At 47.3% G+C, this 18,232-nt stretch overlaps 1 protein-coding gene across 1 annotated transcript in view; it reads right to left on the bottom strand.

Moving 5' to 3' along the window:
* The window catches only part of MYO18B (myosin XVIIIB), a 141,767-nt gene that overhangs the window by 86,192 nt on the left and 37,343 nt on the right, over positions 1 to 18,232 (bottom strand). Inside the window, exons 11-17 of the mRNA XM_044990214.1 lie at positions 13,587 to 13,652; positions 11,711 to 11,839; positions 10,678 to 10,821; positions 8,950 to 9,039; positions 3,866 to 3,985; positions 3,015 to 3,123; positions 1,872 to 1,996 (exon numbers count right to left, since the gene is read on the bottom strand). Of these exons, the coding sequence (XP_044846149.1) occupies positions 1,872 to 1,996; positions 3,015 to 3,123; positions 3,866 to 3,985; positions 8,950 to 9,039; positions 10,678 to 10,821; positions 11,711 to 11,839; positions 13,587 to 13,652 (783 nt within the window). The remainder of the gene's footprint in view (positions 1 to 1,871; positions 1,997 to 3,014; positions 3,124 to 3,865; positions 3,986 to 8,949; positions 9,040 to 10,677; positions 10,822 to 11,710; positions 11,840 to 13,586; positions 13,653 to 18,232) is intronic.

Raw genomic sequence — 18,232 nt, forward strand, 5'->3', positions numbered from 1 at the left:
AGAGAGAAGCCTGAACCAAATACCTCCGTCCAAAAGCACCCAGGCTTTGGGACAAGTTTGGATTCCTGCTCTGAACTTTGCAGCCAGCTCACCAACCTCTAAGATGGGCTGAACCTGAACCCCAGGACAAAACACCCTCTAGATTTGGTGAGAAATTCAGAGCTGAAGCGGAACTTTGCAACTCAGACCTATTTCTCCTGGCAAAGCTCTCCCAGGCTGAAATGCATCCTGTGCAGACACCCAGCTTAAGGGTTACCTAGGGGCCATTTAAATCCACCAAGGCCAAGTCACCACCTCCCTGTAGGCTGAAGCGGGACTTATGTGGTGCAAGGCCTTGTGCTAGGGGGCTTTATCTAGGGACGCATTTCACTGTCCAGAGGTCCCTTTTCCAGCAGCAGTGGTTCAGAATGATTTAACCCTTCCTACTCTGTGTCTATCAGGGTGAGTTCAGGATGGCATAAATGCCCGTTTGGACCCAGTCCCCTCATGTCTGCGATATTTAAGAACACTGAATCCCATCTTTGATGTGAAAGGGAGCCTTTTAACTTACTAACGTGGAAAAGTGTTTCTGCTAAGGGTCCGCATTGGGCTTGGGAAGAAGAGAAACCCAGAGCACTCATGAATGAAGAAGTGGAGTCATTAAAGAATAACTTTAAATAAGCAAAATGTTGAGTTAATGAAGCCTGTAATTCTGAACTAAGTATCTGAAAGCAAATGGGCTGTTTTCTTTCACCCTAGCTCCTTAGAATGAGTAGCAATATTATAACTTTTTAATGTACCGTGAAGGTATTTATTTCTTCATTTTGCTCCTAATGGCAAGTGAGCTGATTTTCTAATCTCCTGTAAAGAGAGACCCACACTCTCAAAATGCCTCTGTGGCATTGTGAGCTCTTCCTAGAGCTAACATCTGCCCATGAGGCCTATGGCAACAAATACCCCTTGATCAAACATTGGAGAGGTGTGGGCTTGGTTTTTAATGTAGTTTAATGTAGCTTAGCACGTCAAATGTCATTCCAGTTTCTAAGAAGATGTGGAGATTAAATGTATCAGCTCCTTGATGCAGCTTGAGACATGCGGAGGCTTGGTCATGGCTCAGGGCTGCATGAAGGAGAGGACTCTAGTTCCATCACCCCAGGACATTGCCATGTTCAGATTTCAATTCTTTGCTTTACTTTTTGATCAGCACAAGCCAAAACATACAAAAGTGGACAGTGATTTTGGTTGCCTCCATTTTGGGGTGCTCCACTTGAGACACGGTCCAGGCTGTCTCCCACCCCCAGGGCCTTCTCGGTGCTTCAAGACAAGCACCCACAAAATGGGACAAGCACCCACAAAACGACCTGTCGTTTTTTAAAACCGGGGCCACATTTTCCCAACACAAGCGGCACTCACTGGGAATTTAAGGCCCTGCAGGTGTGTACATGCATCTTTTTATGCATATTCACACATGTGACCCAGGCTGAATTCTGATGTATTCTTGTGTAAATGCAGCTTAACAAAATGGCTTTGTTTTTTTCTCAGATTAACAAAGACTTGGTGGTTTTTCTCAGGTGGCAAGAGTGTGGCTGGGGAGACATTATTACACATCTAAGAGCACAATCCTACAAACCCTTACTGACAAAAGAAATCCTTGCGCATGCAACTAGCCCCAAGGAGTTAGATAGGCACAGAGGTGGCCCCAAAGCTCTCAAACCAATTCTAGAGGCTGTGTCAACCCCCATCGCTAGTGGCAATGGTTTTACCATGACAACAGATTTCTTCGAGCTCAGGACATTCAGGGTGTGAACCTTCTCTCTCCCCTACCCCATCCAAGCAGCTCCCCACTCACGTACACAACGGAACAGGAACAGCGCTGACCTCTCAGCACTTACCTTTTGCTCCAGCTCTTTCCTACAGTTCAGGTCAGATTCCAGCCTCTCTTCAAGCTGTGCAAGGCGTTTTCTGAGAAACGTGATTTCCGTCTGGGCACAGTCAAATCGCATCTGCCACTCCTCGTCTGTAACCAGAAAGCGTGCCCAGGTAGCAGCCTGGAACCAGGCAGCAAGCACTCTAAGAAAGCTAATTCCATTTTGACATGAGCGAAGGGTTGTATTCAACAAGTCAGCTAGCCAACTGCACCACCTCCAAGACAGTCTGAGAACGCTGGCCGACGCAGGTGCACTGCACAGTGCTGAACCGTCAAGGACATAGAAACATCTCTCTCCTGGAGTTCATGTGGCTCACTGAACTCTCCGGGTATGCGACCCTGCAGTTAAACACCTGTCAAGTGACTCAGGCTTGGGCTACAAGGCTGTTCCATGGCGGTGTAGACATTCAGGCTCAGGTTGGAGCCCTGGCTCTGGGACCCTTCCCCATCACAGGGTCCCAATGCCTGGGCTCCTGCCTGAGCCCCCACCTCTACACCACAATTTTACAGCCCTGTGAGCCCCAGTCAGCAGACACGGGCCAGCTGCGGGTGTTTATTGTGGTGTAGGTAGACTCTAGGGAGCCAAGCCTTCCCCATCCAGTAACCTCAACTGTGCCCTCGCCTCGTCACAAGTGATGTGCCTGTCTGTAAAACCCTCTGGTTTAAATACTCCTGACACTTCTGGAGCGTGGAATCTCCAGGGCAGCACAGAGAAGCACCAACGGCTACTTGGGCCGACACACTCGGTCTCCATCCTCGCTCGTCCTGCATTCCGAAGCCGTAGCAGCAGTGACGGGAGAGAGGAGATGTCACTCCCGAGCTATGTCAGACTGGGCAATCCAGAGTGACAGATGGCGGCAAATATGCAACTGGGTTAAAGGTGGTTGGTGGCAAAGTTCTAGGAAGGGAATAGCACTGGGGAGTCCTGAAACTCCCAACAACCAGACAGATGCAAATGGGGTAAAACTGACAGGACACTGGGGGCCCCATTCAGACGTGGGTTACAGAGGTGCCATCCCCCTGAACACAACAGGGGTGCAACCATTTACACCCGGTCTGAGGTTGTCTCTGAAGCACATCACTGTTCTTGGCAGTTAGTGCTCCCTACCTCCAGCAGCGCCACTTATCCCAATTTCACGCAACTGAATTTGCTGCTGAGCTTCTTCCAGCTGCTTTTCCACGGACTCCAATTTCTTCTGCACTTGGTCGTATTTACTCTGAAAGGAAGAAGTGGGTCAGCTGCAAGCAAACTGCACAGACCAAATGGAACCCAAACTGTCTTCCCCAGCACAGCCACACTTCCAGCTGTGACCCTGACAGGAAAGGTCCCACTAGTGCCCGCTTTTCCATTGTCTCTGGCTCCATCAGAAATAAGAGATTCCAGCCCTGGCAGCTGGACTCACACTGTCAACAGTGAGTGAAACCGAGTATGAAACTGCAATAAATAATAATGAGATCATATGCACTCATCCCTAGTGCCTTTCCTCCAGGATTTCCAAGAGTTTCACAGACAAGGGCAAGTGCTGTCTTCAAGTTACAGGTGGAGAGCACGAGCCACAGAGAGGAGAAGTGACTTGACCAAGGTCCCAGTGAGTTAGTGGCAGAGATGCATACAAAACTCAGGTCTCCTTCCTCTCAGGCCGTGCTCACACTAGGCCACTCGCCCCTGACTGGCGGCTGCCCAAAGAAGTGAAGGTTCCCAATGTTTCTCACACGTCTCGGTACGCAATGGCTAGTACTGTGTTTGCCCTGGTAACCAGCCCCCAGAGTGCACTTCCCCATTAGCGCAGACTTGAGCCCCATGGCTGGGCACTCTCTGCACAGTCACAGTGAAAGGGGGCCACGCTGCTCAGTGCCAGAGTGCGTGCTGGGCTGCCCTCCGCCAGGAGCTGCTCTGTCTGGGGAGAGCACAAACATGCCACCTTGGCCATGGCCAAGCTCTTCAAGCCTGACACTCACCTGCAGTTCTTTTATCTCTCGTGCCCCCCGGAGCCGCTCGGCCCGTTCACCTTCTAGGACCTGGCAGGCCGCTTCGCCTTTGAACCGCTCGTCCGAGAGTTCGGTCGTCAAGTCTAAGATCTGGGGGAGCGTAACACAAAGTGAAGTCTGAGCTGGCCGAGCACATCAGCCCTCTTCTAGGGGAAGCCAGCCGAGGCGCCTTGATTGGAACAAACATCGCTTTGGTCCCTCTCTGCCTACTAACGAGCCGGGGCTGAACTGGCTCTATCTGGGCAGCTGAACGTGCTCAGTGTCTGAGGCTGGGGCTGCACAACTGACACGAGGAAGACGAGCTACTGACATGTACTAACAGCTGGTTTGGTTTCTGAAGCTGCCCCATCCTGCCCCACTCTGCAGACAGGATCAATGCACAGAATTGACTGACTCTCATTCTCCTCCTTGAAACATGCTTGTTACCTCTCTGGAAGCCTGGCGAGACCCTAAGGCTGCCTTGCGCGAACAAGCTGGAAAGCGCAGCAGCTGGAATTGTCTGAGTGCAGAAGCTCCCTGCGGTAATATTCATTTGTTTGTTTGCTGTACCACCTGCTGCCTCTTTTATTTGCTCATGCTCAGGACTCTGCTGACTGCACTAGGTTATTTTTTCACCTTCTCTTGTCCTGAAAGATGCAGTAACAGTTCGGTCTATCCTCCCACACACCCATACAAACCCACTGGGTCAAGCCCAGTTAATCCAACCTGTACTTTAGCGCCTTGGTCTCATGTTCTTAGCTCCCTTCCAGTCCCCCAGTTAGTTGTACTGCAGACTATGTTATTTACATACAATGATTATTACAGGTGGGGCTGGGAACGCCACATATTACTGTTGCCAGACACTTCCCTTCACAACTGTTTTCAGTTGCTTATAACTTTGCCAAACTACAACTGTTTGAGCTGAAATTTTCTATGCCATTTTTCTGCCTCACGCTGAATTTTACTGGAATTTTTCAGCCAAAACAGTTCAGCCATTTCCAAGAACAAAGCTGGCCCACGTTAAAAAAAAATTTGGCAACCTTCTCTTTGAGAAGCTCTAGCATCCCCATACTTTGAAGCAGTGATGCGAAATTTGGCAGGTGGGTGGATCTTGTGTCAGGGAGGTGCTTTTGGCTATTCCTGTGGGAAAAGTAGGGGAAGGACAAGGAGAGACAGATCTGACAAGGATCTGGGTGTGGAGGGAGAACTGGGACTAGGCCTGGCGAGGAGAGGAGAATGGGACTGGGATGACCATCCAGGGATGCGGAAGAGATGGGACAGGTACAGGTTGGAGGGGATGGGGCAGAAGGGTCAAGCTTGGTGAAAGTGAGTAGAAGAGTCTGTGCCCACTAGAGCACATTCCCTTTTGCAACCTGAATCCGAGATCCCTAAGTCTCACCATCCCTCTGCCATCAGCAAATATCTGTGAAACCCAATGGCAAAATGTCCCATCCCCTCTAGTGCTGGTCCACATAGAGGATGACAACTTACTACTGCTAATGCTTACTCTATTAGTTCAAATGGCAGAGGTCTGTATGGAGGAGCTGATGGTTCCAACCCAGCTGATGAACCACATGGGTGCCAATATGATGCCACCTGATGGAATTTTTATTTTTTCAGTTTGTTTTTTAAACCTAGAAAATTGCAACCTTAATAATGTTCTTTTAATGTAGACTTATGTTTGCAACTAGTTATTTATATTACAGTAACCCCTAAAATGTGCACAGTCCTATGCAGACAGAAAAAGAACGTACCGATTGCAAAAACTGAAAAAAAGCAGGTGCAAGGGATATGGCATACAACCAATGTGACTGGTTTAATGACTGGCACATGGCCCATTAGTTCCACAACTTTTGTGTGCATTTGTGTGTGTGTGTTTGTGTGTGTATACGCCCATGAACGTTCCCACAAGCCATTAATGACTAAATCAACACAGGGTGGATGGTTGTGATCAACAATCCAATTCACCACCAAGGGGAAGGGAGGAAGGGAAGGAGCAGTCGATAAAGGATTTTCCACCATGAAATGCAATTGGCTTCTCTTCCTGGGGATCGTAGAGAAGAGAGGAAAGCATTGGCCAAGGCTCCGGTCTGAGCCTCCTCTGCTTTGCTCCTTGTGGCTGTATTTCACACCCTTTGCACAGGCGCTAGAGGAAAAGGCCCTGCTTCTACAAAACAAGGTGCCATAAATTGGGCATCTCCTCTCTACTCCACACAAATGCCACTTTGGAGCAATTAATTCATTAACATGATAATTACACTGGTGCAAGCCTGGGGACAGCAAACTTGTGTCAGCCTCCAAACAAAACCTTCAGCCTGTTCCTTGGGGATCTGTGCAAATGACAGAAAAACATCTCTGCCGAGAGAGCTAAATCATTCTTTGCTGCTCACATGAACACATGGTCATCCCCGGAGTGAACACGCATTATTTGCCTGATCAATTTACCAGTTTACTGACGCATCCTTAGCCTCTGAGCATTTGCAATACACTTCATTACAGTGTTATGTGCGTGCCCCTGCGCACACGCTCTGTGACCTCAATTCCGAGCCCCACTCCAGTTGGTAGGAGCCAGGATGAAACCCTGGCTCCACTGAAGTCAATGGTCAAACTCTAAGTGACTTCAGTGGAGCCAGGTTTCTCCCAGACCTCGCTCCCCTGCTGGAGCAGAGCCATGTAGCTGACTCTTACGTAACACCCCTCTCCCCTGCAAAGGGTCATGCCAGGAATTCTGCCAGGAAGAGGAGGGCAGGCTGGAGGACACTGTGCTCTGCTTATCGCCCAGCTGGCCTTTGGGGCCACAGCCAGATAGGCCTCATATAGAGCAGTTCTGGGGCTCAACCAGCTCCAACTGCAAACGACACCCTCCCTTCCACCCCTTGAGCTGTGCCCAGTGGATACTGAGGACAGCTGAGGACTGAGGCTACACATGGTCATGAGTTACACACTGGAAAGCAACTAACTGCTGCAGCAATATATTTTCATGCAATTTGCCCGTTGCGGAAACCATCTGACATCAACTGGGTGCTGCGATTAGGGTTAATCAGGTTTCCACACTGCTCTCACTGCTCAGACTGACCAGGGTTCAATTCCAGTTGAAATAATCAGCATGTGGCTACAGGAATAAGACATTAACTGAGAGTGTGATCTCCCCTTTCTGCAAGGTCTGTCTGACCAGGATCTGGCCCTGCAATCAGACCTGGCTGGCTGGTTCCCCTGGAGGCAGCTGGAAGGCTCCAGAAGTAGAAGTTCCAAACAGATCATTGACTCTTACAAACTGCCCAGAAAATCAGAAAAGATGGAAACTTGCAGGCATAGAACCGGTTTCCTTTCCCTATTTCAAGCCTCCCGGACAACCTTTCAAGGCACTTTACACTTTGCAGGAGGGCTGTACAAGCTGCTCCAGCAGCGGAACAAGTGTAGCTTCGGGAAGTGAATTCAATCTGTGACAACGTAGGATCCATAGATAGGCGGCTCCGAGACCTGGCGAATAGCAAGGGCCAGGTGTTTATTCATCTCACATACTCCCAATGTGGAGCCAAGTCTGGGACCAGAGTGCAGACTCCTACCTACTGCCCAAGCCAAGCCCTGTTTTGTCCTCAGTCCATCTCCCAGCCCCTTCTTTCTGAAGCAGAATAACCCTGCCCCCAGCTGCTGTCTTCAGAATCCTGATATCTGCTCCAATGCTTCCGCCTTTTAACATCCCCAGCTCACAACGGGGTCACACTCTGTGCCCACAGATTGGTGGGCTATTTTACTGCCTGCCTCCTCCTCTCCTTGTTAGCATTTGTTCCATTAAACTAAGCTACTTCTGATATCTGCAGACATAGGCACTGGAACTGGGGGTGCTGCCACAGCCCCTGGCTTGAAGTGGTTTCCATCATATCCAGGGTTTGGTTCAATGGCGCTCAGCACCCCCACAACACAAACTGTTCCAGCCCTGCTGTCTGCAGAGGTTGCTGAGACTGCAGTCTGGAGAGTGAGATGAGAACGTGTTACATTTGTATACAATGTCTAGTCTGATCAGAGTCCTTGTCAGGAGGCTGGATTCCACCCGTAAGGCCATTTCTCAGCCCCCGAATACCCTGTGTCTTTGGTGAGCTGTGACCCTAGGGGACTGCTGCCACCTCCTCACTACTCTTCACTTTGGTGGCGTAGCTGTTACCCTACCCCTTGCAGCCAGTGGGGGGTCTGTGTGGGGGGAACAGGGGGCAGACAGAGGGGCTGGAGCCAGAGATGTGTGAGCACCAGAGCAGACACGAGAGGAAATGCGAACAGAGCATTCAGTGCTGAGAGGTAGATCTGGGATGGCATTTATTAAAGGGGCGTCAAAGTGGCCCAGGATGAAGCTGTTTTTGAGACACTGGCCCTATGATCTCGATGATACCGGAGAACTCTGTTAACACTGGTCATGCTCACTGTGTCGGCCCCTGGGGCTCCCGCAGCACACGGCCCATCCCTCTTACATGAACTGGTTACCTGCTAGTTACTTCTAATCCCTTGGTCTGTCAGCTGGCATCAGTACCAGTACCTCAAAATAACAGGGACCAGTTAAAATTGCTCAGCAGCCAAAATAATGGCAGGCAGCGTACAACGATTCTTCCATCTGCTAGGAGAGAAAACACCCATCCCCACTCAGATATCCTAATAGGGAACAGCAAAAGCTGCCGGCTTCCCAAATAGCCCATTTCATGCACCTGACCTGATAAAATTAATCAGTGGGTAATTTTCTTGGTAGATTAAATATAAAATCAACTCTTCAAGGATTGTTAACCCATGTTCAAAAATGACAACATGAGGGTTTTCAGAGCCCAGCTCTCCCGGTCGGGCTGGAGAGGAGTACGGGAGAGAGGAGATGGATGTGGACGGGCATCCAGTGTTCTCTCTAAACAATCTGCAAGGTACTGACAGGGAGACAACTGGCACGAGCCCAGACGTGTTTAATACAGACTTGTCTGACTCCTCACATAGCCAGTACAATTCAGCTTCAGTCTTTTGGGACACACTTTAATTTGCAACCGTGATCTAATAAAACCGTATAGGAAAGAGGCACAAAGAGTTAATTTGTCAGGGTTTACCTTGCTTTCCAACAGTTCTGTGTTCTGCCGAAGTTCACTACGTGACTGCTCTGATTTTTCGAGCTTTCTTCTTAGTGCTGCAAGCTCCTCCTAAATAAAATTGCCAAACACAAGCTTAGAGTTCTAGCCTCCTTTGTTTATTTATAAACCTAGCTTTTCTGTTAAAAATAAGTGGAAGAGACATAATTACCTTATTAAGAAAATTTACTGGGCAAGTTTAAGGGCTGATCGCTGTTAATTGCTTGGAATGTGGTTTCTGACACTAATTTAAATGGAGGGAACATCAGCTTTGGTGTATGCACAGCACACATTTAATTAGAAAGAAGCAAACCTCAGACGCTTTGGATGAGCATCCAAGTGCCTGAATGCTGCTAATCTAATAAATATTCTTGAAACCCTGGCCAGCTATCAGGCGGGAGCAGCTGCGAAGACACACACACACACACACACACACACACACACACACACACACACGATCCCAGCCTTTCCTCTTGTCAGGCAGGTTAACTATACTGCAAGAAGAGCTTTGCCTGGCAGTGTCTTGACCGTTTGACGTCCGATGCTGAACAGAACCAGAGTGTGCAGAGACATTGTTAAATGCAGACACCAAAGGGCAGCAGGGCTACCAAAACTTGCTATCCCTCAACAAGTTTTGAGGGATAAGCAAAGGCTTGGGTCAGTTTTCATTTTATCTGACCCAGCTGACACATCCCTAGTTCAAACCCAGCAAGGGAGGAGAAGGAACAGCCAAAGCCAAGGAAGATATGCTGAGGGCTTAGCACAAGCCACGAACTGTGAGAAAGATTGAAAGCTGGTTTTTCCGGGGCAGTGAGTACCAGTTGAAATAGACTCACTGGGCCAAATGGAGCTATGGTTGCAGCAGGCATCATTCCATGGACATCAGAGAGCAGAGCGTGGTCTGTCAGGGGTGAATGTGGCCTGCTAGCCCTGTTCATCACTGCAGAGCCCAGTGTTTGGCAGCCAGAAATCAGCTGCTGAAAGTGGTCCCTCCATGGCCTAGGTGGTCTGCTTACCAGAAGGCCAATATTCCAGTGGCTCCTCAGGAGCCTTTGGAGTTGGAAAGAGCATGGGGGGTGGGGTCCCAGGAAAGTACATTTTCATGGTATGGAGTCTGGGCTCCATGTTAGACTGTTTAGGGCCCCTGGAAAAGGACCTCCATGAATGTGGTGCATGGAAAAGTCCCCCTCTTTAACTGCCCCTTCTCCAGACAAGGTGAGAGCTGCTTCCCACTTCTCCATTCGGATATGGGAGAGAGGGGCCTGTTCCGGAACGTTATATCTGGACCCTCCCACGTCCCAGTGATGGGGCCATGTCTAAACCAAGGCTAGAAGGGGCCTCTTGTCCAGAACCAGGACTGGGTCCAGTGCTCGTATTTGCACCCAAAAGCTGGTCTTACCTTTGTAATGGGCTTGAATTTAATTTCACAGACCAACTTGTCACCTGTGTGTTTTGTTTTATTCTAAGCAGAGGTTCAGATTCCCACTTTCCCCATGTGTCCCTGAAAAGCCTTATTCTTATTTCTGTACCTCTGCTTCTCGGACAAGCTAAAAACACACTACACGGCTCACACGGTGCAGAACTGGAAACAGGATTTAAAAATTGGGTATGACCAACACAATGTGTCTTTCTTCTGGCAGTAAAACCAACTTCCTGTTTGGCTAGCGTGCTGAGCATCCCATTTGGTGTCTTTGCTCTACTGTTACATACGTCTTTGACCTGGAGCTGGTCTTCCACTATGTTCACACTAAGCAATGGCCGAACACAGCTCATCAGCTGCCACCATGGCCAGTCCTTCACCACGTGGAACACCGCCAGATTCTTCTGGATGCACCGAATGGCTAAGCGCTGAATCTGAAATTAGAGCATCAAAAACAATGGCACTCTTCCAACAATGACATCAGTCTCACTACATTATAGCGAGAGATGAGCAAGAGTTCCAGATGAGTGCCAGCACAGAGCGCTTCACCAGAATCAAAACAGGGCATGGGAATGTGCTGCTTCCAGCAGAGACAAGGCCGAAGAGCTCGATATTAAAGAAGATATGAAAAATGTTACCAACTAACATCAACATGTGGCTTTGGGAATGGATCGTTCATTTCCCAAGCTGCACAGGATTGCATTGCTTGACTTCAGAAAGTCAGTACACATGGCCCTGAGCTGTGGTTTGACTGCCCTGTGCCTAATTGCTCAGTTATGTTTCATTTGGCTTTGCAAGATTTAGCTTGAAAATTAGAATGTACAAATTAAAATGACTCCTGCAAACTGTTTAAATGTAGTGAGCTGTGTGTCTGTGTGCACATGCGTTTCGAGAGGCTGTTATTAACGTTACCCAAGACCCAGGAATTCTGAAGTATCAGGGCCAGCGCGGGATACCCTACTCGCACTAAGCAGCTACGCCAGGAACTGCCCCAGCAGTTTCCCTGGGCCTGCTCACGGTGCCATTCAACAGGAGTACGGGGCTCATAGGATGGCCTATGATTAACGGGCAGACATTTGTTCCATCTCCTATTCAATACAATCACTTCAGGCTTTTCCAGGTGTATTGACAATGTCCTGCCTGGGGAACTGAGGCCTCTCTCCTGCCCAGGGTGACCTAAGGCAACAGGAGAGAAAACAGGAACGCCCAGCCCCTTTGTGCAGCAGCAGAGCCACGGGTCACCTCCGACCCAGCTGGTTTCTCCCAAAGAAGTGGGCGACCCCTGTCGCATCACCGAGGCAATGAGCACAGGAAGGCAGTTACCTTTAATCTCTTGAATTTCTGGCGGGAGAGGAAGCCCTTGCAAGCTGCCTGGAGCAGAATCATGTTCTGGGATATCAGCTTCTCCCGCTGCTTCTCCAGCCTGGAGACTACGCCCGGCTTCAGGAAAACCTGGGGGCAACGGATGGAAATCGATCACCACTGGAAATGTGGCCTCTCACCAGCATTTGTCCAGAAGGAAATAAGAGCTGCTCTTTTAACCGTGGCTTAGTGACCACCCCTGCTAAAGCCCAAAGGCCATATTCTGGCTTCTGATCCCTGCCTGCCAGCCTTCCGCTGAGATCAGCAAGAGCCCCACACGCGGGTCTCCAGACTCCGGCCCTATGTCTGTAACAATTAATGGTCCATATATGGAGGGCGGGAAGAGTCCCCCCTCTGCCCAGGGCTGCTGTGCCATGGCACTGCCATCGTTGTCCCCCCAGCACAAGGGGAGAGTGGCAGCAGTGAACCCCTCAGAGCTGAGCATGCTGTAGCCGTGTTCATGTCCTGATGGCCCCCCGGACCCAGCAAATCCTCACCCCAGATGGATGCTGTCTGAAGGAAGCACAAGCTATGCTTTTTTCAGTAATTAAGAAAGGGTGCCCATCCCCACCCCGCCTCGAGGCACTATTCTTGCTCTCTCCAGACACAGCATCTCCACCACTGTCACTAGGGCAGTGAACCTGCCCTCCCAACTCTGGCTCCGGGAGCCTGAATGGACCCCATTGTATTCAACTTGCAGTTCACTCACTGCTTCTACTGTTTACTCCGTCCTCTCTTTTAGGGGTGCATGCCCTAACTCCTATTCAAAGCTGCGTGTTGTTGAGACATTGACCGTGGATCTTTGGTCATTACCTACTTTATGGGCAGATGACATTGGACTCTCTGTTGCAAAATGCATTTGCAATAGTGTATGCACCAAGTGGTAACATAGGAAGACACATACCAACATAGGTCAGGAAGAAACAAAATAAACTATGTCATTTACTTTACCTGCGCTTGTTACAAACATGCCTCAAACAACATAGATTGTGCTGATGTACTTGTATTTTGAAAGAATTTAGAAGGCTAAATTCAGAGATCCTGTTCCACCCCTTAGTCAAGCAAAACGCTCAGTGCTTTGACCAATATGATTGAAATACTCCATATTACCCTTTTTATATTGAAAACAAATTATTAAAATAAAACTATATTTATAATTGAAATCTATATTTTAAAAGAACCAAAACGGTATCAGAGAGTATTTCCAAGAAAACTGGCTTTCCTGAGATAATTCTATGATTGCTTCACCCCTATTTGATTGTCTCATTAACGGCTATATTAACTTCACAATCCAGTACAAAATCAATGTTGAGAGTGATGACAATACTAACTCCTGTATAACAAGATTTGACTGGTGCTGCTGTCATGCTATTGATAAAATAAGAGGGATTCATAGAAGAGATAATTGCAAACTATTGTATGCAGGATGAAAGAAAGTTATTCTGCTCCCTAGAATAATTCAGTGACTTCTTTTTTTCTCTATAGCATCCCCGAGAGAGGCAGCAGTGTATATATAATTAATTTCTCTTTGCAATTAGCTTTAAGTTTGAACGTGTTACTGTGGCAACTATTCATCTGGAAATGTCCTGCTTGTAGGATCTTAATGGCTTGATGTATAGATCACATCGGGTAACATTTTCAGAAGTGACTGAGTGAGTTAGGAGCTTAAGTCTCATTGATTTCCATCGGGACTTAGGCTCCTAGGTTACAACATGGAAGCAAGAAAAATGTCTTTCACTGTATTAGGTCACTAGGGGATAGGTTCCAAATCTAAAGTGCTCCTGGTCACAAGCCTGGATTTTATACAGTTACGACACAAGGACTGTGGACAACATACCTGACTGTGTCCCACTGCTACACTTTTCTTTTCCAGATCAAGTACCTGGAAGAGCTCTTCTATTGCCTGCAGAGAAAGAGCACATTAAGGACTGGACTGGTGAATTCATTGATCACAGAGACCTGGTTTGACTTGTATTGAAACAACAAGGGAATTGGTATATACTATACTCTTCAGGCCGAATCAGACCTGAGTTACCCTCCACTAAAACTGACAGAGAGCTGCCATTTATAACAGACCTACAGTGTAGTGCTGAAGGGAGGGGGGTGGCCAGATTAATGGTGTAGTCTTACAGGGTGCACGGTTTTGGTGCATAAGCACTAGAGGACAACCACAGTGTCCCTCATGAGGGATGCTGAGCACCCACAATTCCTTCTGAAATCTAGGGGTGCTTAGCTCCTTTTCGGATTGCCCCAAAAGGATGGGCTCCCTCCTGCTCACCACAACGCAAACAGGTGTTTTGCCTTTGATTCAGGGGAGAGCAGAATCAACTCCTTAGTGGTGTGAGCCTGGAGATGCTCAGAGCCCATCAGGACTAGTCCTTAGAAGTGAAGATCTGAATGTTCCCCATCAAAGTACAGCACAACTGCACATAAGAGAAAGCAAGACCCAGAACTACAGCCCACTCTCGCCCTGGGCGACTTGAAATGATTCCGTTAGACGCACCCCTGCCCCACCGTGCAAATACCAAAGAGGGAATCCTTCCATAGGTCTCCGGTAAGGATGCATTTTAAACAAGCCTTTATTTTAAAAGTGAATCTGTCAGAAAAATAATTGTTAGTTCTTTGCAAAAAAAAAAGCCTGATGGTCTCACAGCGACTTAGCAGATGGATTTCATGCTCTTACCCCTGCTGGGCTTTGGCTTCACTTGCAAAACGTTTATCAAAATATTTCCAAAGCAATGCAAGCCAGAAACGACCCCAGTACGCAGTGCACAAGGTACATGCCCTCTCCTTTCTCATTCCCTTGCAGCTATGGCTATGCTGTGGAATCACAACCATGCTGTTATCACTGAGGAGAGCTGTGCCTCCGCAGTATAATGCATCAAACAATACGTCCCTGTCCCGGTAAAAAATAAGCAGTTTGTTTTTAGGCGTTTTTACTCCCCATGTCTGCTCACATTACTTATTAATCATGAGGTACAAGAATTAGAAGAGCAGTAACTGAACTTATTTTAGGTTTAGGGCTTCCACTATGAAAATCATCAACACAGCTTGTTGGAGAATTTTTACAAATCCAAGCTAGTCTTGTCGAAGAAAAGACTGCGTCTCATTACAGATGAAATGTATAGAAATGAATGCCATGCAAAGCTTGGTGGGCTGGGATTTCAGGAAAAGCTCCCCCCACCTCCCATTTCCTTTCAGTTTGGGGTTTAAACAAATCCCAAACCTCAATGCAGAACACAGCCCAACCAACTGAGTTTTGTATGATTTCACCCCAGAACTCAAAGGGTTGATTTTCAGCTGTGATGGCCAACCTGGGCTCCCAGTGACTTCTAATGGATTTATGACTATTTCTAATAAACAGGGCCAAGTTTGCTCAGGCTCAAGTACTTTAACAAATCCTACAGTGAACCTAGCTCACGATTTGGGTTTGTAACAAACCCTCAACCCAGGAGGCTTCAGTGGTTTGGAATTTGGTTGTGAAAATGTAATTTGAATCCAGTAAGAACATGCTAGTGTGTCTCATGAGTTCTGAAAACATCCCAGTAACAGGGCACCCACAAGCCACTATTTCTGTACTGCCTTCTGTGATGTGCAGTCAGGAGATGAGGGATGTAGCTGAGTACTTTATACTTCTTTTTAATCAGAAACCCTTCCAATATGGATGTTCCCTAAAAAGTGAAAGAAAGGCCCCCAACACTGTTCACAAAGGGCCGTTATAGATGGGCTTTCCTGGATCGTGTCTCTGAGTTCCTTTGACATGAAATGAGAATTGATAACTGATTCCACTTCCACTTCCCGGACAGCAGAAAGACCAAAGCAAGAAAGGCGCCTCTGAAGCTGACTTCTATAATACTGAGGCAAGGTAAGACGAGGCCACTCAGCAGCCTCGGAGGGAGAGAGCTATTTGAAAATATCAGGGGATGGAGTTCTGCACTGTCTTAAAAGGTGTCTTCAGGTTTTCGTTGCTTTCTGCAGTACAAAAAGGCTCCTTGACATGCTGGCAATTGGAAAATGTGACAATCTTCAGAGAGAAAGCAGGAGGACTTTCAGAGGCTAGATTGACAGCTTTTAATTATAGTCTTTAGAAGAGCGCACCAAGGCCACTTATCTCTTTGTTTACCGAAAGCCTACACATTTAGGAAGAGCTACAGGGAGTCTGAGGAGACAGCTCCATATTTCTCACAAATCCCATAAAAGGAGGAGGATGGAGGATTTTCTGGATAGTGCAGATCACAGCACCACTCAATAATACCCATGTTCACGTATTAGCAAAAGCATGGAACTCAGACGCTCTGGTCTTTGAGTCAAGATAATAAACTAGTGAAAAACAAAGGGCCAAAAAAAACATAGTGCACATCCTGATGAGGATGAATATGATCTACAAGAAGGGCTGCTTGAAAACCCCAGACCTCGGGGAGTTTTTACTATAAAACCTCCAGTAAAACAACGTTCCACATCAAACCTTCCCAGAATAGTCCCCTTCCTTGTTTAAATTCAGACAGGCACCCCTCTGTCACTACGGACACATTTGTATGAGAAATATTGAAAAGCCACAGCAATATATGTGACCTCTCTGGAGCGTTCCATAGCCTTCTAGTATATGGGGCGGGGTGGGGGGGCATTAAAAACTGGTTGAAGACAAAACAACATCTCTGAGAATCTGGTTCCCAAATTATAAAAAATACAAAAGTCCCACCTTTGGCTCACTCCTTTGAAATGCTCTGCAATCTGCAAGATCACAGAACAAAGCCAAGGTTTCATCAGTCATTCATGAAAACGTCAAAAGCCTATAAAAATGGCTATTGATTTAATTCAGGCACCATTATAACATTCTGAACTGAATTGAATCCAGCAGTAAAGTTATTTTAAAAGAACAAGAAGAGCAGAGCGGGAGTATAGAGGCTCAAGCAGCTGAGGGCCTCAGGAGTTTCCAACCTGTTATCATTCTGTGACTGCGCAGTCTCTCATTCAGGTTGTGAGCAGAAGAGAGTATTGAAAGATCTGCCAGAGTGCTTATTGGAGAACTACGAGAGAACAAAAACTTGTTATGCTGGGTTTATCTTGGGTGGAAGTTGCTCTTTGTCTATAGATCTCTCCATATTTTACTCAAGTCTTCTAGGGTTTAATTGACAATGAAAATACTCACACGGATTTCAGTGGACATGGGATCAGAACCTGACTTACATAGACAGGACAAAACATATCTTTCTATTAGGAGCAGAAATGGTCCTTCAGAGATACAAGTGACCTTGAATTGAAACCATGAGCAGCAGAAAAACCTGCCAATGGACATGGGAACCGGAGAACCCACCGAGGTCAAAGGTTGAATCCGAACTGCTAATTTCCTTGAGGCACTACCAGAAGTCAATACAATTTGTGCTGCTAAATTACGTAGGCAATTTTGAAAATCCCACCCAACATCCATGATGACATCACTAATTAATCCTAACACCTTCCTGCAGGTACTGCTCAGTATTTCAAAGAGCTTTCATTATTGTTACAGATATAAAAGGCTGGTTAATTCTCAGTGATGCCCTTTGCCTTCAGTCATAACATATCCTGTATTTTCAATACCTCTTCTCTAGCATAGCTTGCAAAAATTTTTATCTTGCATCACTGAAGATTTCATATCAGTACTTAACTGACACTTCGTCTGAGGCCTTGCAGATTTATGTGGGACTACTATATATGCAATCATTTTTCATTCACATATAAAAAATGAGAGCATCTTATCGACCTAGCATGCATGTGAGTGCTCACATGGGCCTGTATGTGTGTGAGATCCTATATTTGTTAAGTCAACATGTCAAAGTCTAACAAATCCATTCCAGCGTGGAGTTTTGTTGAAATCTGCATTGCTTTGATCTATCTGTATTGAGTTCTGTGAAGAGCTAAGCAGATTTGCCCATGAAAGCCTGACATAAGCTTCCTGGGGGATGTCAGACCCACTATGTAATGCAATTAGATACCATATTATTCATTTCTCAGTATGCAACAATGCAAATTCCCATGTGGAGCCAGGATGTATAAAATCTGCAAGAAAAGAAAGAGTGTGCGTTTCCTTTGGTGCTAGCTTCCGAGTGTCCCGGGTGGTTCTCTGAAGTACACATCCTTGCTTCCACTTCCTCATTAGGCCCATTCTTAAACAGAATGAGGCAATATTGAAACGTGGCCACGAGATATCTGACTGAGGTCAGGCATGGAGGCCAGGACATGCTCAGCAAATGCAACCTCCTTACATTCCAAGCTGTTGGGGCTGGGGAGTGTGGGGGCAGGAGAGACTTTGTGTTTAGTGCTACGCTCACAAGTGAGTTTTAAATCCCTAAGTGATTATCAACTTTGGCCAAGCGTGAGACAGGGGCGGCTCTAGGGTTTTTGCCGCCCCTAGCACGGCAGGCAGACTTCCTCCGGCGGTTTGCCTGCCGAGGGTCCGCTGGTCCCACAGCTTCGGCGGACCTCCCACAGGCATGCCTGCAGGAG

Source organism: Mauremys mutica, chromosome 16 (assembly GCF_020497125.1).
Source record: "Mauremys mutica isolate MM-2020 ecotype Southern chromosome 16, ASM2049712v1, whole genome shotgun sequence".
In the NCBI taxonomy this organism is placed as follows: domain Eukaryota; kingdom Metazoa; phylum Chordata; order Testudines; family Geoemydidae; genus Mauremys; species Mauremys mutica.